The sequence below is a fragment of the Grus americana genome, chromosome 14 (assembly GCF_028858705.1).
Source record: "Grus americana isolate bGruAme1 chromosome 14, bGruAme1.mat, whole genome shotgun sequence".
NCBI lineage: Eukaryota > Metazoa > Chordata > Aves > Gruiformes > Gruidae > Grus > Grus americana.
Window position 1 is genome coordinate 5,149,054 of NC_072865.1, and position 17,837 is coordinate 5,166,890.

At 42.4% G+C, this 17,837-nt stretch overlaps 2 protein-coding genes and 1 long non-coding RNA gene across 3 annotated transcripts; 1 reads left to right on the plus strand and 2 right to left on the minus strand.

Annotated features, from left to right (window-relative positions):
- Positions 1-2,443, minus strand: HNRNPA0 (heterogeneous nuclear ribonucleoprotein A0). Its single transcript, XM_054841214.1, has one exon. It carries the CDS (start codon positions 1,471-1,473, stop codon positions 535-537), a length of 939 nt encoding a protein of 312 aa, XP_054697189.1. The 5' UTR covers positions 1,474-2,443; the 3' UTR covers positions 1-534.
- Positions 2,444-3,636: 1,193 nt separating this feature from the next.
- LOC129212551 (uncharacterized) lies at positions 3,637-13,751 on the minus strand. Its single transcript, XR_008579208.1, has 3 exons — positions 13,365-13,751; positions 6,814-6,924; positions 3,637-6,724 (listed from the first exon to the last, which is right to left on the minus strand). It is a non-coding gene; the product is annotated as an uncharacterized LOC129212551 (long non-coding RNA).
- On the plus strand, positions 11,895-17,669 carry LOC129212548 (neuropeptide Y receptor type 6-like). Its single transcript, XM_054841213.1, has 3 exons — positions 11,895-13,517; positions 13,618-13,652; positions 14,702-17,669. Exon 3 carries the CDS (start codon positions 14,720-14,722, stop codon positions 15,839-15,841), a length of 1,122 nt encoding a protein of 373 aa, XP_054697188.1. The 5' UTR covers positions 11,895-13,517; positions 13,618-13,652; positions 14,702-14,719; the 3' UTR covers positions 15,842-17,669.
- Positions 17,670-17,837: the final 168 nt, after the last annotated feature.

Consider the following 17,837-nt stretch of genomic DNA (forward strand, 5'->3'; position numbering starts at 1 on the left):
TCAATGAACACAATGATTTATTTAAAAAATAAAAAACGTAAAAACGATTTTTTTCCTCCTTTACAGAAATGTTAATTTCAGTCATGGGATCCGAGTAGATTTTGTAGAAAAAAATGTAGTAGCCAGGTATCGAGTCCTTACAACAAAGGAAATTCCCCCATAACCCTCCCCAGTTTTTACTCCAGATCAGCAAGACACTTCCCACCCCGTACCCCAAAAAAACAAATTAAAACAAGACATTTTTCGTTGCTAGTATAAAAACGACCAAGGTCCAAGTAATAATAAAAAAATAGAGTCCATCAATGACTGTAACACAAAGTATGTGTATGTGGGGCCCAGTCCATCTTCAGAGAGAAAGAAGTGGCACAGGCAGCAGAGGCGACCCCCAGGGGGCATTTAGGAGCTGCTCCCACAGCAGGGAGGCATTTAAAAGGAGCTGCCCTTCGGCGAATGAGGGGAGAAACCATTTAGAAGCTGCCCCGTATCAAAGGGAGGGCTCTCCACGCCACCCCCAATGGGTATGGGCGCTCCAGCTCAGAAAGAGCCGCCCCCGTAGCCTCCCCCACCATAGCCTCCTCTGTACGGTCCACTGTTACTGCGGCCCCCCCAGCTGCCGCCCCCTCCTCCACCTCCTCCGCCGCTCTTCATGGGGCCGTAGGAGGACTGATGCTGGCTGTAGCTGCCGAACCCGCCGTACCCGTTGCCGTAGTCGCCGCCTCCCCCTCCGCCGCCGCCTCCGTAGGAGCCGCTGCCATAGGAGCCGTAACCGCCGCCGCCGCCGCCTCCTCCACCGTAGCCGCCGTAGCTATTGTAACCGCCGCCTCCTTTAGAAAGACCGTTGTGATCCCGGTTGCCGGATCCGCCGCCCCGACCCCTTCCTCCTCCTCTGCCTCCCCGGGAGGGCCTGGAAGAGCCGCCGCCTCCCCCGCCCGACTGGATGTCCTCCTTGGGCACGGCCTTCTTGACCTCCACGCGGTGGCCCTGGATCGGGTGGAACTTGACCACGGCCGCCTTGTCGGCGGCGTCGTGGTTCTGGAAATAGACGAAGCCGAACCCGCGCTTTTTCCCGCTCTGTTTGTCGGCGATGATCTCGGCCTTCTCCACGGGGCCGAACTGGCTGAAATGCTGCACCAGGTCCCCTTCGCCTACGTCCCCTTTGAGGCCGCCCACAAAGAGCTTCTTCACCTTAGCGTGGGCGCCCGGTTTGGCCGAGTCCTCCCGGGACACGGCCCGCTTCAGCTCCACCGCGTTCCCGTCCACGGCGTGGGGGGAGGCGGCCATGGCGGCGTCGGCCTCCTCCACCGCCGAATAGGTGACGAAGCCGAAGCAGCGGGAGCGCTTGGTCTGCGGGTTGAGCACGACCACGCAGTCGGTGAGGGTACCGTAGGCCGCGAAGTGCTCCCGCAGCCCGGCCTCCGTGGTCTGCACATTCAGGCCGCCGATGAACAGCTTGCATAGCTGCGAGTTCTCCATGCTGCCGCCGGTGCCGGGGCTGCGCCTGGGCCTGGCGCCGAGACTCCTCCTCCTGTTGGGGGGCAGCTCCGAAGGTTTTTTCCCCCCCTTCTCCGTCTTGCCGCTTCTTCCCCCTCGCTTGCTGCGAACAGCGCGACCTCACGGCTGCGGCAGCCGCCGGCGATGGCTCCCTCGGCCTGGCCCAACGCCTTCGCTTCGCCTCACCTGACCAGCAGAAGAGACGGGGCGTCCCGGCTGCCGCCGCCGCTCCCGCAGAAAGGGGGGTGGGGGTGGGGGAAAACACAGGCACGCACAAAATGGCGGCTGCTACTTCTACAGAGCTCGGCCGGCGACTGGTGCCCACACAAAGGGGACGCTGGGAGCCCCGCCCACCCGGCCGCCGCCGCGCACGCCCCCCACGCCGCCGCAGCCAATGGGAGCGCGTCGCCGGGGCCGTCCGCGACTCACCTCTCGGGGCGGGGCTCCGACCGCGATCGACGAGCGCGGCGACTAATCAGAGGGCGCGACCTCCGCCGCGCGTCGGCAAAAGGCCCGGAGTTCGCCGGTGACAGACGCGGCGGGCAGCCAATCCACTTGCGCACTAACGGCCAGTGATGCGGTGCATCCTCTGCGCGCGCCGAGAGAAGGGGAGGGGCAGCGACCGGCCCGGGCTGCGCCAATGCGTCAAGCCCGCGGACGTGAGCCAATGGGCCTTCTCCGCCCGGCCGCGCGCTTTCTCCCCGGCGGCCCCGCCCCACGGGCGGGGGCAGCGGGCGGAGGGTCCGCGGGCAGCTCGCGCGGGAGCGTTTGAAACGCTGACCGTTAGGCGGCTGCGCGCCCCCCGCCCTGCCCGCCTGTCCCTCCCTCCGGCCTGAGGTGCATGGCGTAAGGGGCTCGGCCTCGCCGGCGGGGGCCAGGAGCGGAGCCATCCGCTGACCGACGGCCGGCACAGGCCTGGCCCGGCGGGGCTTTCTTTACCGTCTGGCTGTATTCCGTTCTGCACCTCTGCCAGCCCCAGCCTGGCGTCTTCGCTTCCTTCGGCTCGCTCGCCCTTCACGGCAACACGGACGGTGTATTCCCGACGGGCATTTCCCCGTTCCGATTTGTCCGGTTCCTCTCTGCTCCTTACCGGCGTTAGCTGAACTTCTCTCACCTGTGTCCATTTTCCCCTCCAACATGCTCCGATTACCCGATCTGCTCTTGTTTCTCCTGCTAGATTCCTCCCCCGTTTCCCAGTCCTCTTTTCAACCCTGTCACTGTCTCCTCACCCTCAAATCTCTCCGTAGCTCTAAAAAGGAGATATTTTCTTAGAGAGATAATTAGGGTGTGTGAGCCCTGTGAAATGACTGATAGTGAGATGTATTTCCTTTTTTTTATTATTTTGATAGTTCCTTAAACATTGTCAGCTTGAAGACTGCAACACTATTTTCAACATATTGAATTTTTCATCAGAAACAGGAATATTTTTTTTGTCTTACACCCACTGGGATTTATATCGGAAACTATCTTGCAGCTAAGAATGATTTTTGTGGTGAAATTTTCTTTCCCGTCAGATGCATTACTGGTCCCTTGCTCAGGGAGAAAAGTGTCATTTTTCCCTCCAACACCAATCCTGGGAGCTTTTATAAAGGTTTATACTGAATATTCCGACCCTCCTGACCTGGTGGCAACAGTTTTGTGTTGGGCACCATCTGAGGATGCAGCTGAGAACCGACCTGCGCCGGGATTGCTGCACTCCAGCCCTCCAGCCATGGGATCCTGCCTTCTCCCCTGTGCCAGCCTCCATGCTTGTGCAAACACACAGCGAGCCGCTTGAGGGAACTGAGACAGCCCTTTTTTCATGATAAAATTATTTTGGGCTTAGTTTTTAGCTGCCCTCAGCTTTCTGAAACAGCTTGTTGCATGAGGGAGGAAGCAGAACTGCATCATCCCCCTGTTTTTGATCAGCTGCTGTGGAAATGCCCCCTCGGAGACTTGCAGGTACAAGCATAACACTGACTGCAGTGGGAGGCAAGTTACCTGTAGACCCAGGTGAAGTCCAGAGAGGCTGAACACTTCAGCACAAAGTAAACTCTGATTCTTCCTTATTCCTCTTCAGATGGTGTCAGCTCCAGAGATTAACACTGCTAGGAAAATTCTCGGCTCATTTCTGTCAGTAGGCCAAGTTTTCACGCGTTATTCTCAAAGGCTATGATTATCGTTAACCAGTAGAATTAATACTTGCAATATAGTAATCTGATTTTTCTTAAATTGGAATTTTTTTTCTGTTATGGTGAAGTCTGTTAAGAATAACTTATTAATTTGGCAGGAATATTAAATGCCCGTGTTTGACAACCACATAAAGGGAAAGATGTCATGTTTAGATCCATTTATCTCAATGCATGAACAGACACAATCATTTTATCTGGTTTTAGAAAAGAGAATATGCCCACAATGTCACTAAAATATTTGTGGTTTTAAAATAAACAAACATATCCTACTCTATTAAAAAAAAAAAAAAAAAGCTTCTTCCCAGAGGCCATCTGCAAGCTCCACACAATTACAGGAAATACAAAAATATATTTTGCTGCCACTTATTGTAGAAACCGTGTGGCCCTTCCCAAGATAAATTAATATCTGGTTCATGTAGAAAATAACCCACAAGAGTTTTATAGACCCTTAATAATTTACAGCAAAAAGGAAGAAAAATGAAAAGGAGCTAATTATGGCCTCAACGGATAACAAAGCAAACAGAAGGCTTGTTTATGGCTCACTTTCTCTTTCTGAAAGCAAGACAGACAAGTAGGCCAAGGAAGAGATCAAAGACAGAAGGCACTGCTGCTTTCCGCAGCAGAAGGAGATGAGGGTCTTCAAGATGGGAGCAAACCAGTAGGTAAAATCAGTCCCTGACACAAGTATAGCCCAGCTGCTTCCTCTTCATCTGCACTTCTGACTGGTTGATTAATGAAAGGAAAATATATATATAAGAAATATATATACCCATCTCTTGCAGATAGACATGTCTCCTCAGATGCTACAGAAAGACCAAATGTCACCTGACCTGCTGTCCTCCTGCCCACCGTCCTTTCCCAACTGCCATGTAAGTGACCTCATGCAGTTCATGTATTCACTCAAATCACGTTCTCAGAGTTCAGTACCTGTATAGCAGGGCCAAGCGCACTGCGAACGTACACGTGCCCTGACACATACCACCAAGCCCCCGTGACGCAGACTTTCCTAGAGAGGTAAACATTGGTTTCTCCTGCACATCCCACAGACCTTCATCTGAGCCACTCCAGAGATTCCAACCAGACCTTTCCAATTCCTGCGGGATTCATGCCTGGCGAGGCATCCAGTCACCTGATCAGTTATATACATTCCTGTGAACTATGTGCCTTTACGTGCTCCTGAAACGTGCCGTTTCCCTCTAGCTACGTCAGCCACTGCAAACAGGAGATACGCAGGTACCGCAGCAGCGTGAGCACAGAACCAAAGAACAAGGCTCACACCATATGCGTGAGAGAGGACAGGTCTGCTAAACCAGGCAACACTCCAACAGCTACAGCAGTTTCTGCACTCTATTTTCAAACTGCTTTTAACTATTTACAAGTAAATGCATAATATTGTCCTACATATTTCAAAGGCAAACACTATTAAAAATAAATGCATACTTTTCCCCTCCTGGCAGGGCAGTTGCAGCATTAAATTGTTTTAATTCTGATACCAACATATAGAATAAAAATTAATTGCATAAGCAGTTTAGGTTTGTAACACAGGTAAAAGCTCCGCCTGTATCATCACCTAAAGCAAATGCATTTCTCAAACCAGAGGCACTGGCCAAATCATGCACTGTGTTAAATGTCTTCGTGGGATATTTTAGTCAGTGTTAGAATATTAGAAGGAGGGAAAACCACGTTGTTCTCATGGATCAACCTTTGGTTCTTGCAGTAGAAATCATACTACCTGGAGCCCACAGGAGGGCATCACTGCTCAAGAGATCGTAGAACAGAGGCATTTCAACGGTTCCTTTCCAGCACTAGGCTTCCCATGTTACCATATATTCTTAGTAAAAGCTGATACAAAATACATTATTAAGGAAGTCTTTATAGCCATTTTTGTCACTAAAGAAACATACTTCTGTCACGCTGTTTAAAGGATCCAAACTTCTAAGATAGAAAAGGAATACTGAAGTTTTGGAAAAGAGCATCAGGGCCAATAGAAGGACATTAGGAAGTCGTAAGTAGCTCTTATAAGCTATAAATATTTTGATTTCCTAAACTCTCATATATACTAAAAGTCATATACTTTTAATTTGTTTCAGCCTCTTTAATCTAGTTTATATCACTGTGGTTGGCTTCCATAGTCAACAGGTGTTGATTCATTTTTTTTAACAATTTAAGTGTATCAACTGGATTTTTTATGAGTTTAAGTATGTTTTGTTAGTGTAGGGCAATACTCTAGAAGGTCTGGTTTTACCTTTCAAGCAGAGGGAAAACATTTTGAAACCTATGGGATTCTTTCACACAGACGGTTTGCTGAATTAGTTCTGCTCTTTGAAGACTGTATTAACATCATCCTGGCTGTAGACAGATTTCATCCTGATTTTCTAAATGGGCATAGCTGGAAACAGTTGGGAATAGAGGGGATTCAACCATAAATTCCCAGATCACTGGAAGATGCACACACATTAAGGCAAGGATTTTTACTCTAACCATTTCAGAGATATAATTAGACTTTAGAAGCCTGACTCCGACTCAAATCCACACCCTAGGCAGAGGGAATTTTGCAGTTCATAGGAAGACACCACACACACAATTCCCCATCCTGGCCCCTTGCTTTAATTGTGTGAAGAACTTCTTAAAAGAGATGCAAGTCTCCCTGAGAGAGCTCTTGCTTTTTTGGCAAAAGATTTATCTTTCATCCTGTTCTGCTGTTTGTACTTTAATCTGCATAAACACCAAACCTTTTGAGGCTATCGTGAATTAGCAGTGGTTGGGAGAGGGATTTCATTGAAAAAGATCAATTAAAATGCACTGAGAGGAAACTAGATAGCCTTTTGCCTACCTAAAGTTTGAACATGACATTCTTCAGGATAAAAATTTCTACCCCGTGCAAATCCAGATGGGGAATAAAACACAACTCCTCTCTTTTATTGGCTTAATGCAAAGTAAGATATTCTACAGATAAAAGGTAACAGCAGAATAACCCACAGGAACTATTTCTTCAGTAAGTGGTATCAAAAGTTCATCTTACTGAACAAAATCTTCCCTGAGCCCTTTGTGAGGGGAGTGTGCTGAAAGAGAGAAACACACCTTTGTGAAGGGTGAAGCGGAAAGTCATCAGAGAATTGAATTTGCATCCTTTTCTTTGGACTCACATTACCATTTTTCCTGAAATCCTGTCCTCCCTCTTCCCTCTGAAGCTCCATTTCTCTTTTCCTCTTTCATCTTTTCACTCTTCTGTCATAATTGATGATTTCCTTTCTTCTCCTTCCTAAAAGTTTATAGAAGAGCTGGTCATAATTTGGAGCGATGGGATGAAAGTAAGACAGCAAAACGCAGTCTGAAAAGTCAAGGTTCTTGTCAAGGATCAAAGAATCTAGCAATGCTGCGACAGATGTGACAGGGTAGATCTTTCACTATATCTTAGTCCGAGACAGACCAGGATCATAAGTTTTGCCAAAGGAAGCCCTGGAGCCAGCAGCAATCTCAGCCATGCTCTGATCTTCTTCACCTGCATATCCTTCTTTATGTATTTTCCAATTAAAATCTGCTTGCTTTTTTTTTTTTCCCCTTAGCTATTCCTAGGCCCCATCTATTTCTCGTTCCACAGAACCTCTGTAGGGTGTTTTTTGTGGTGCTTTTGCATGACTGACATTTAGCTTCGCTTGAAAACAGCAGGAGGAGTTATGCTATGAAGTTCAATAAGTACCTGCTTGAAATTAGCTGTAAGGCATCCATGCTATTCAAGAAATTTTAAAATGAGGTGTATAACAGTAAGGCTTTCTAGACACAAAATAGCAATCTAGAATTCATATTTTTAATTCAGAAAATAAAAACTGTTATTACAGTTTAAAATATGTGGGAAAATTGAAACAGACTAACAGGAAAAACCTCTTGAGTATTTAAGTATTTCCTAATTAACAATTAAGACAGTGAAAAATGTCACAGCATGAGAACAGCAGGGTTTGGTGCTCACGGTGGTGTTATAAAAAGATGGTAGAATGGAAAATAAAAAAAAAAACCCCACAACAGACATACAAGTGATCATATTCCCCCAAAATCTGTGAACTATTGAAATAATTCATTCTTTGGCAGAGATCACTCTTGGAAAACATCAGCTGGAAAAGTTCTACAAAGCTACAAAGGATTGAATCAGGGTTTAGAAAGTGGAAACTATTATAAAATATGAATTAATGCAGTCACACTCCTATTACGATTACTCACATCTTATCTCTTTTTCAGAAAGATGCTATTATAAATAACTCATTCAAAGTTAAAACAGATTTTAAAACAGTTGACTTCATTCTAGGCATGACCTAATTGAGATGTACAGACCAGAATGAACGATCAAGGATATTGCAAAGCTATTCCCTAGAGCTATGCAATACAATGGGGTGAAACCTAAACTCCAGGTAGTGAACCCCAGGGATTTTTGTGACAGTTTTTTCCAATCAGGAAAAAAAATTCTGAATCACAGAGCACTGCTCCAACTCACACGTATACATCAATCTTTGGAGAAAAATTTACAGTGTATACTTAGTTGATTTTCAGATGTTGCTAGGTTGGTCAAATTACAACCTATTTGCTGAAGATACCTTATTAGGGTGTGCATCTCCCCACAAAACAGGAAAATGTGAAGGACTGTGGTTTTCCTCCATCATAGCATATTATCTTACTTTCCTAACATTAACCGGCACATCTGACACTAACATAAGAGATTTCCAATTACTCTTGCTTATTTCGCTGTGCCTCTTTGAAGTGCTATAAAGAATAATACTTATTAGGAGGAAATATTCCAGATCCTTCAGAGAGAGATCAGGAAATATTCCTGATCCTGACCTGAATTTACAGGTCACTGGACTGGTCATAGAAATGGACCCTGTGAGCTGGCTGGTTCAGAGGATGGTGTCCTGAGCTCTGTGCTTGTGATGGTTAATCGCTACCTGGGTTAAAACTCGCTTGGGAACATTAATGCAAGCTGAGGTCATGCCTCTTGCTGCTGTATAACCCAACGCTTGGAAAAGATGTTCCAGTTGAATTCAATATGAAAATCATACCTGGAAAGCTTTTAGGATCAGGCTTTTATTGGAATAATTGTGATGAGGTGATGATCAGTATAATGATTGGCATTCCGTGTAGAATCAGTACGCTGCTCGTTTTGAGGTTTCTTGTTCATTTGTTTGTTTTGCAAACTGAGACAGAAATCCCTAATAAAACTCTTTAAAAATCATATCAAAACTCCTACCATTTCCCACAGTATAGAGTCATCTTTGAACTGCTGAAATCCCACAAAGGCAGAGTCACTAAATTTACACTTGGCATTAGCAAGCCAATTGCCGTCTTATCTGCAATATATTTTAACTTTTTGTTATCAGGTTACATATAAAGTTTGCCTCTCACTACAGTTGCAGTCCTGCCTTCCAGTCAGTTATCAATGTCTACTGATAAAGGCTATTTTCCCATCACTTAATATTGAGCAATTTAGAAATAACCTGATCATTTATATAAAGTAAATATAATCCTGCTATCCATTAACCTTTTTTGCAAACAGACGCTACAACATTTGGCTGAAAACAATATTCCTCGATCCCTTCATATACAGCCATAGAGTCCACTTAATATACATACCTTTGACGTCAGGCATAAACAGACCAAGAGCAGCTACGCCCACAAGCCTCTGATGTCGGAGGTGATCTAATTCACAACAGGCTACAGCAAAATTAAATCCACAGAAGGCAGCAGATGATTGTAAAACTGAGGGGATCACATGTTAAACACTTCAGTATTCCCACAGAGAGAGGGCTGCATACAGTGTTATATTAGAAACAGAGGCCTATGTAAATAAGAAACCTGACCTTTGTTTGAAATTTATAAATAGAATCAGAACATTTAATTTTACCGACTTATTTCCTTTATAAACAGATAATGCATTTTTATAGCCTGTTCTGATGCATATCTAGCACATTTCACTTTTAGGTCTTGATTGACTGCCTGGGTTACGCTACAACCAGAAGCAGAAATCCTAAAGTACTTTCGGAAAGCTGGGTTTTATAGCATTTTTTACATAATCAAAACCAGCAAGTGCTAGAAATGTTTTAGAAAAGTGTATTGGCATTGCTCAATTGTAGCATTTTGGTAAAAATTTCAGAATTCACAGACCACACCTAGAGTAAAAAGCAATGGGCTAAACTAGAGTGAAGGGAATTTTAGGGGGAGGTGTTAAGGAAGTCTTCCTAGCAGTAAACTAGGCACTTGATTACCTAATCTAGGATTACTGTGGATGTTTACAAAAAACAGGTTAGACAAATACATCATGAATAGATACAAATATACAAGGAGGAGGAGGTTCATCTGGCTGGTCTGAGGCTCCCTCCACCCCTATTTTCTACAAATACAATAGCATGACAACTAACAACATTTTCAGACAATGAGTTCTAACCTGCAGTCTAGGTACAGCTTCCATCTTGTTTAACCCAAAAATCCTACTGCTTTTCAAAATCATTCTCTCCAAAAAAACAGACACAGTAAGACAGACACCAGTTCACTCTCAAATGTTTTGTCTGCAAGATTCTACTTCTCTAATTTAACAGGGAAACTTAATCTAGGTTCCTGAGTCTGTTCCCACACAAACACATTCTAACTCTGGACTATTTCTATTGCTTTTATTTTCTATTTTCTAGTACTGGAGAGCCACAGGATGGTTCAGCATAAGAGATTGGGATTCTGGGCTTAAGTGGACCCAGGTACAAATTCAAGATTTAAAAAGGAATGTACCAAATAGCACGTCCTGAGAAAGACCAGTTCCTTTCCCGTCCTATATGCATCCACTCTAAATATTTATAGGGAAACACTGAATGCTAATTTTTATACACAAGCAACTATAAAAGGTATATAAAAGCTTTAACTGGAAAAACAGTAATAATAACAAAGCCCCTTTTCAACATGTGCTAGTGTAATGTGCTATGCTTTGCTGCGTTGCTTTCCAGGAATATTTTTATATCTCTGGAATAAAAGCTAAAATAGCCATTTATAACAAAAATATGGTCTTAATTGCAATAGAGCAAATGATACACTTAATAGACCGTGCATGCTCTTTTGAAGCAGCTTACTGTATTTTTGTATCTCCCTCAGTTGAATAAGCAATAAGCCATCTGCAGATGTTTATGTATGAAATCCAACATAGGGAAAACATTTGCACTACAGAACAGATAAGATAATTGAAAATGAAATTGCAAGATAAGGTGTTTGACAGGGCGGAGGAAAACTGCACAGTGGAGGAAAATCCATCCCCATGACTACTGGTCCTTTCTCCTCCCTGCTCATTGCTGTTTGCCTCTTCTTGGATTCCAGAGCTCGTTTTATTCCTCAGCAGCCTTCCTACAGACTGGTGGATTCAGTCACAGTTGGAAATTGTGAAACTGTGGTTTGTTTCAGAAAGAGAAGAAAGCAGAGTTTAAGTATCGCTTTAGCAGCAGATGGCTTTGCTTTGGATTCTTTTATACACAAAGGAGATGTGTTCGCTGGCTTTGTAATTAACTCAAAAAGGGAAAAGAAAAATTGTTAAAGGCAGTGTGGATATGACTTGAATTTTTCATCAGGTAAGAAGTCAGAAAATCCATAAAACTGGCAGAACTTACTGAAATATATCTTTTAAAGGATTATTGTATTCTATACCTTCTCTATTTAAAATTGCACGGAAAGTATCCTCCAGATTTTATCTATGCAATACTTGGGAACTTAATAAACAGACGAGGTTTGCAACCAAAACATTTACTGGTAACTTTGAAGGGATGGGACTGTGCATCTTTAACATAGGTAAGAAAATACTTAGGAAAGAAAACCTTTTAAAAACTCATTTTATTTTAGACTATGCTTGTAACTTCCTTTGCTTTTGCACGTTTCAGTAATGTTTCTGCATCTAGAGGAATGAAACAACTAGGCTAAGTGGATTATAATTTCTTACAGTGTTAAACTCTCACTATTGTAGAGAATCTTTTTCTAAATGCATGGATTAGGGATTGAAGTAATTAGTTCTCTTATTAAACACTTCAATCCAATTCTGATACCAGCTGTAGGTGCAGTTCAAGGATGCTGATTCTGCTAGTATTTATTAGCTTAAAAAAAAAAAATGCCAGTATGTATTACAATAGAGTTCAACATGCTGCAGCGCATACTAGTGTAACTTATTTTTCTAATGCTATAAGTACTCTAGATGTTTAAACAAGGCAGGTGTGATTGTTTTATTGCCAAGGAAATGTTTAAATTGCCTTGCAGTATGACATGTACTAAAGACTACACTTTTTAACTCACAGTACAAAGCAAATAGTGGAAAGAAATTAATCTTTTTCCTGAAAAAAGGACGACGTAGGTAATCAGTGTGCCTAAAGCTCATGTAGCAAGTTAACTGATCGGAAGGTCAGCACAGGGACTTTTGCTGAATGGTAGAAAGTGCCAGGAAGCCCTCCCATCCACATGGAATTCTTGGGAGAGGATATTCAGCACTTGCTATCAAACCCTGTTGTGCAGCCATGGATAAATAAGCGAGCATAGCAAATAGTGCATAAAATATTAGAAACCTGGCTCAGCCTCATGTCCTTGGAGTCCCCACAGCTTCTCCTGCTAACATAAAAAACAGGGAAGAGCAGAGCTTGTCTTTGAAGGTATCTTGCTTCCAAGCCCTGCTAACACCTGGTCTTTTCTCAAAGGGCAGGGCTCAGATCTGCACGAGTCAGGTGAATACCACAGGCAGTGCAAAGAGAAAGATCACCCTTGGAATGAAGCAGCCAGACTTTAGTCCCTTACACATCTGAAGTGGCACCGAAGCTCATCAGGGCAACATTTACCACTGGCTGGCCTCTTGTTCTTCCAGCACATCCATCCCTCTGGGTGACAAATCCAGCCAGGTAATTAGTGCTGCCCCAGGGAAAAGTGGTTTGCAGCGCATTACAGGAAATATGTTGCCCGAAGGTGCTGTTGCCCAGCCACATCATCGGTTTCTGCAGGGTGCGACTGTGCTAGCTTCAGAATCCCCTCCATTTCTCCTGGACTCATTAGGAGAAGAGGTTTTGCAAGCTGGTGCACACAGAGTAAGGTACATAGTTCTCGTTCCTGCCTTACTGGAGTAGGGACACCTGTGAGGGACCACAAAGTCCATCTGAGCCCCTAGACTTCAATACCTTTTGCAGCACGAGTGTACAGGTTTCTATGCCATTCTCTCAATATAGCTGTAACCAAGCCAGGTGGGTTATTTAGGGAGACTACAGGGTGTAATGTTAGCCCCAACCACAAATTAACTCATATTTGGAATATCAGGGACACATATAGTCACATAAATCTACAGCCAACATGACTATACTAGTTGAAAAGTGTATTTTAATCAGAATGAGAGTGGTAATAGATCCACCAAAGGTGGTTGGGTTTTGGTTTTTATTTTCAGAATCTTAATTTGAAGCACCCAAACTAATGTCATACAGAAGTATCAGGATAAAGCAGTCAAGGATATAACTCTAGCTGGAATGTTCTTTGGGTGCCTGGGGCAAACAGTTAGAGAATCGTAGTTCTCAGTTTAACCCTGGATTTGGTGTTAAACCTCATGCAAGCAACATTTTTATTCCTTTTTGACTAAATAATGACAATAATTCCTGTAAAAAGGTTGGCAAATCTTTTACACATAAACACATTCTTTCCAGTAATAATAAAACATCCACCTACCCCTCTTTTTATGCATCCTCTTTAACTTTCCACTGCTCCTTCATCCTCCTTTCTCCACAGGGCTCTCAACACTATGGTATTTACTACTAGGGGTGAAGAATGACCTCCTTCCAACTGGTTTTCCAATAATTCCTACTTTGAAAAAGAATTAAGGTGAGTTGAGCTAGAGTTGAGTTTTGAAAGGTATGTGTGTAGAACATATTTATCCATCTTTCAAAGCAACTCTTAACATCCTTCTTTTTTCCTTTCCCAGGTTGGAAACATAGCCTTTCTCTGGCCAGAAAGCTGGTGAGCTTTGATTTAAGATTAACTTTAACTCAATGATAAATTCAAACCCATCAAGATATTCTACTGAATCTAATTCTTCCCACTAATATTAGTTTTCTAACAACAGAATTGTACTAATATCAGATTTTTGCTTGATGACTGTTTAAGTTAGAACTGAAAGAAGAATCAACTCGGTGTCTCTTGAGTACCTGTATTTAACCACAGAAAATTTTGGGGATATCATTTGTCAAACTTGTACCACACAAACGGTGCATAGGGAAATGAGACAACCTTTGGCAACTACCGATATGGAAATACTTTTATGTATAACTAAGATGTGATCTTTATTTGCTTTACATTTTTCTCAGATTAGATTGAGAAAAAAAGGACATGGTCTCTTTAATACATAAGCAGGACAGGAAACTCCCTTAAAGATGTCGTTCATAGGGGTGTTGAATATCACTTAAGCTCAAGCACACATCATTTTGATTAAGCTAGAGGGATTTGGTGTATTAGCTTACATTGCTTTGTAGTTTCAGAGAAAATGTAAGTGTGATGTCTAAGCTAGCAATGTGATGGCAGGGCCCAATTCTTCATTCTTCTGATATTAAAAAGCAACAGATTATTCTCATCAGAATTTCTTAAACCTTGCTAAACCTTTGGCTGAGACAGATCTGAAAATATTGTATTTTGAAAAGCAAAGTTTATCCAAAGTTGGTAAAAGAGGATTTGTATGAAAATGCTCATACAAATGTAAACAGAGCTATCACTGCTATTTCTTATACATCACAATCAGTTACAGTTCTGTAACACTGTCGGTGTGGAACCTCAGAAAAGTAGCATCAACCTGCACCCATATATATGTGTGTATATATATATATATAAAAAAATAAAACCACTGATATCAACCACTGGCTTTTCCTTTCAGGATTTCTCAGTGCTGTAATTAATTATATCAGATTTGCCCAAAACTTCAAGGACACCAACTACAAAGACAGACTCATAGTAATCACTGCCTTGGAAAGCTCCATACAAAGTATGTTTTAAATAATACTAGGTTTTGTCCATAGGTTGACTGATGCTTCACGATGGACAAAGCCATTCAGCATCCCAGTGAGATTCTGGCTAATCAAACTATCTCTAACATTAGCTATTCTCATTTTTTGAACTTTGATACGTGCCAACCTTCCTTCCTTGCTGAATTCTTGCTTATTACAGCCTACTCATTAGTTACAATGGTGGGGCTTCTTGGAAATCTTTGCCTGATTATTATAATAAAGAGACGGAAGGAAGCTCAAAATGTTACCAACATTTTGATTGCCAATCTCTCTTTATCAGATGTCTTGATCTGTATCATGTGTATTCCTGTCACAGTTGCATATACCTTAATGGACTACTGGATATTTGGGGAAGCTATGTGTAAAATAAGTTCTTTCATACAAAGTATATCTGTCACAGTCTCCATTTTCTCACTCGTACTCATCGCTATCGAGAGATATCAGTTAATTGTGAACCCACGTGGCTGGAAGCCTAATATTTCACATGCTTACTGGGGAATTCTTTTCATCTGGGGGTTTTCCCTCGTAATATCCATTCCTTTTTTAATATTTCACCAATTAACAGATGAACCCTTCAAACATCTGTCTTTCCATAGTGATTTCTACAAGAACAAGGTTGCCTGCATCGAAGCATGGCCCTCCGTTACAGAACGACTGATTTTTACCACTAGTCTGCTGGTTTTCCAGTACTGTTTCCCATTGGGGTTTATTTTTATCTGCTATCTCAGGATATTCATATGTCTTCGAAGGAGACATGGTAAAATAGACAGGATGAGAGAGAATGAGAGCAGACTGAGTGAAAACAAAAGGATTACAATGATGTTGATATCAATTGTTGTGACTTTTGCAGCTTGCTGGTTGCCTCTCAATATATTCAATGTTGTTTTTGACTGGAACTATGAGGCACTCATGGGCTGTAATCACAATCTAGCATTTACAATATGCCACCTTGTGGCCATGAGCTCCACATGTATCAATCCCATCTTTTATGGATTTCTCAACAGGAATTTTCAGAAGGATTTGATAGTATTAGTTCACCGCTGCAGATGCTCAGCATCACAAGAGGAATATGAAAATATTGCCCTTTCGAATCTGCAGACTGATGCATCTAAGGGATCTCTGAAATTAAATAATCCCCTCGCGGATATCTAAAATAATCCAAGAGCAGTTTCCAAAATTTTGTTGCAGATGGCCTCTTTCTGTAGGTCTTGATCATGTTAGCACTGAGTTTAGAGGAAGTCTTTGCCATTTAGTTCAGCAAAACCAGGATTATGCTCCCATAGGCATATTCTTAACAGGTACTTTATGATAGTATTAATGCTAATAAGCCACTTCCAAGAGTCCCAAAGATCAATAATAATCAATTATAAACAGTATTAACATCTTACTTTTTTAATCCACAATTGCCAAGTCACTGGCATACCACCTTAGCCCCAATAAAAATATTTCCACTTCAGCCACTGACACGGTTGTCCTTTCTAAACACCTGGCTTCACCCAGGTAAACCATGAACACTCTGGCATTCCTAACTTCATCACACTTTTCACAGACTGTTTTCTGGCCTTTTAATTTTCCAACCCTACATTGTTCCCACCTCTGGCCAATCTACACAACAGTTTATAGGCAGTTCACACTGTAAGAAAGGCCCTTTCAGTTATCCTAAACCTCCACCATCTTCCTTTCAGCCCAGCATGCGGTTTGCTTTGGTTTAGCACCAGTTCAGCCTAAAAATTGTATTTTAACGAGGGAAAAGGCTAGAGTTGGGATTTTTATTTGTTTTTTTAATGTGCACTAATACAGGCCCCATTTGATGTACTGCAAATTCCACTCAGATTGATGCTGTTCAAGATGAAATACGTATTTAGCATTTCCCCTAAAAGCATCGTATTCTACTCCAAACCACCAGTATAGATCATTGCTTTCTCCGTTACCATCATGACTGGTGAACAGACCTTTTAGAATCTCCATTATCAAACAAACATACTATGAATTCAGAGTAAATTTTGCTTTAGCTACTTATCCAGATTAGAGGTTCCTCTCTGAGTAGAAAATTAGGTTTGCGTTTTAATTTTAGAAATATCTTGCTCCACATTTCTCCACTAGCAAAAGGCCACCTTGAGGCAGATATGGTCATTTCTGTCGGACTGCATTTGAAAATAAATACTTTCTTTTGTAACACAGTGCATAGAAGCCTAAAAGTGTAATATTGAACGCAAGTTTTCTCAAACTAAAACATTTTAAAAAACATTTTCCAGTTTGGCCATAAAAAAAAAAAATAACTAAACATATTCTTCATCCATGCTACAGTGCCAACATACATAATCAGTTAACATTGGGCTGTTTAAATACAATACTTGGAACACTTTAGTCCAACAACTCACCATGCTTTCTCCTGTTCAAGTTAAATATAATTGATTACCTGTATCGCTGTGGGCCAACAGAAACTCTTATGACCTTACAAGGTGGCCAGTGATGCTGATGGATGGTCTCCCCTTACTGTCTCTCCCTGCGAGTGCTTGGGCAGTATGTTCCTGTAGCATTAAACAGCTAAATTAAAAAAAAAAATAAAGTTGCTATTGTGTTTTGTAACCCCAATTGTCAGCTCCCAACATCCTGATCAGAGTTAAGCAATCAATTTTTCCAGTCTGAATCTTGGCATAAGAGGGTTCTTCATTACCAGGTGGAAGCTCTCTGAGCAGTGAGACTGCTTCACAATCCAATGTGAATAATAATACTTGTGCCTTGATTTCTTCTTGTCATTTCTTCCTTACATTTTCATTTGATTCAAGTGCTGATGCTCCATTTCTGCTCTGAGCATTCAGTTATCAAGTATCTCCTTTCTTAATGCTGCACTTTTAAAAATCACTGCTAACCGAACAGGGTTTCATCACTGTTTTGAAGACGTCGCCCTTCACGCTGCACGTTCTCTCATTACATCCACTGGCTTTATGTGCGGTCTGATATTGAATTTCCAGACAAGTCAATAGGAGTGAACTGACTTTGATAAGAACAGACTTATTTTTAATACATAAGTATTATGGACTCCTCCAACATGGTATGTGATGGTGATGTATGTAACCGTGCAATACACAAGATTTAAAGATTGATCAAGTCATAATATTAAACTGACAAATGTTGCTCTGTGTTA

Bases quoted from the DNA above. Each gene is read 5' to 3' on its own strand.
- LOC129212548 (XM_054841213.1), top strand. From the start codon at position 14,720: ATGGACAAAGCCATTCAGCATCCCAGTGAGATTCTGGCTAATCAAACT.
- HNRNPA0 (XM_054841214.1), bottom strand. From the start codon at position 1,473: ATGGAGAACTCGCAGCTATGCAAGCTGTTCATCGGCGGCCTGAATGTG.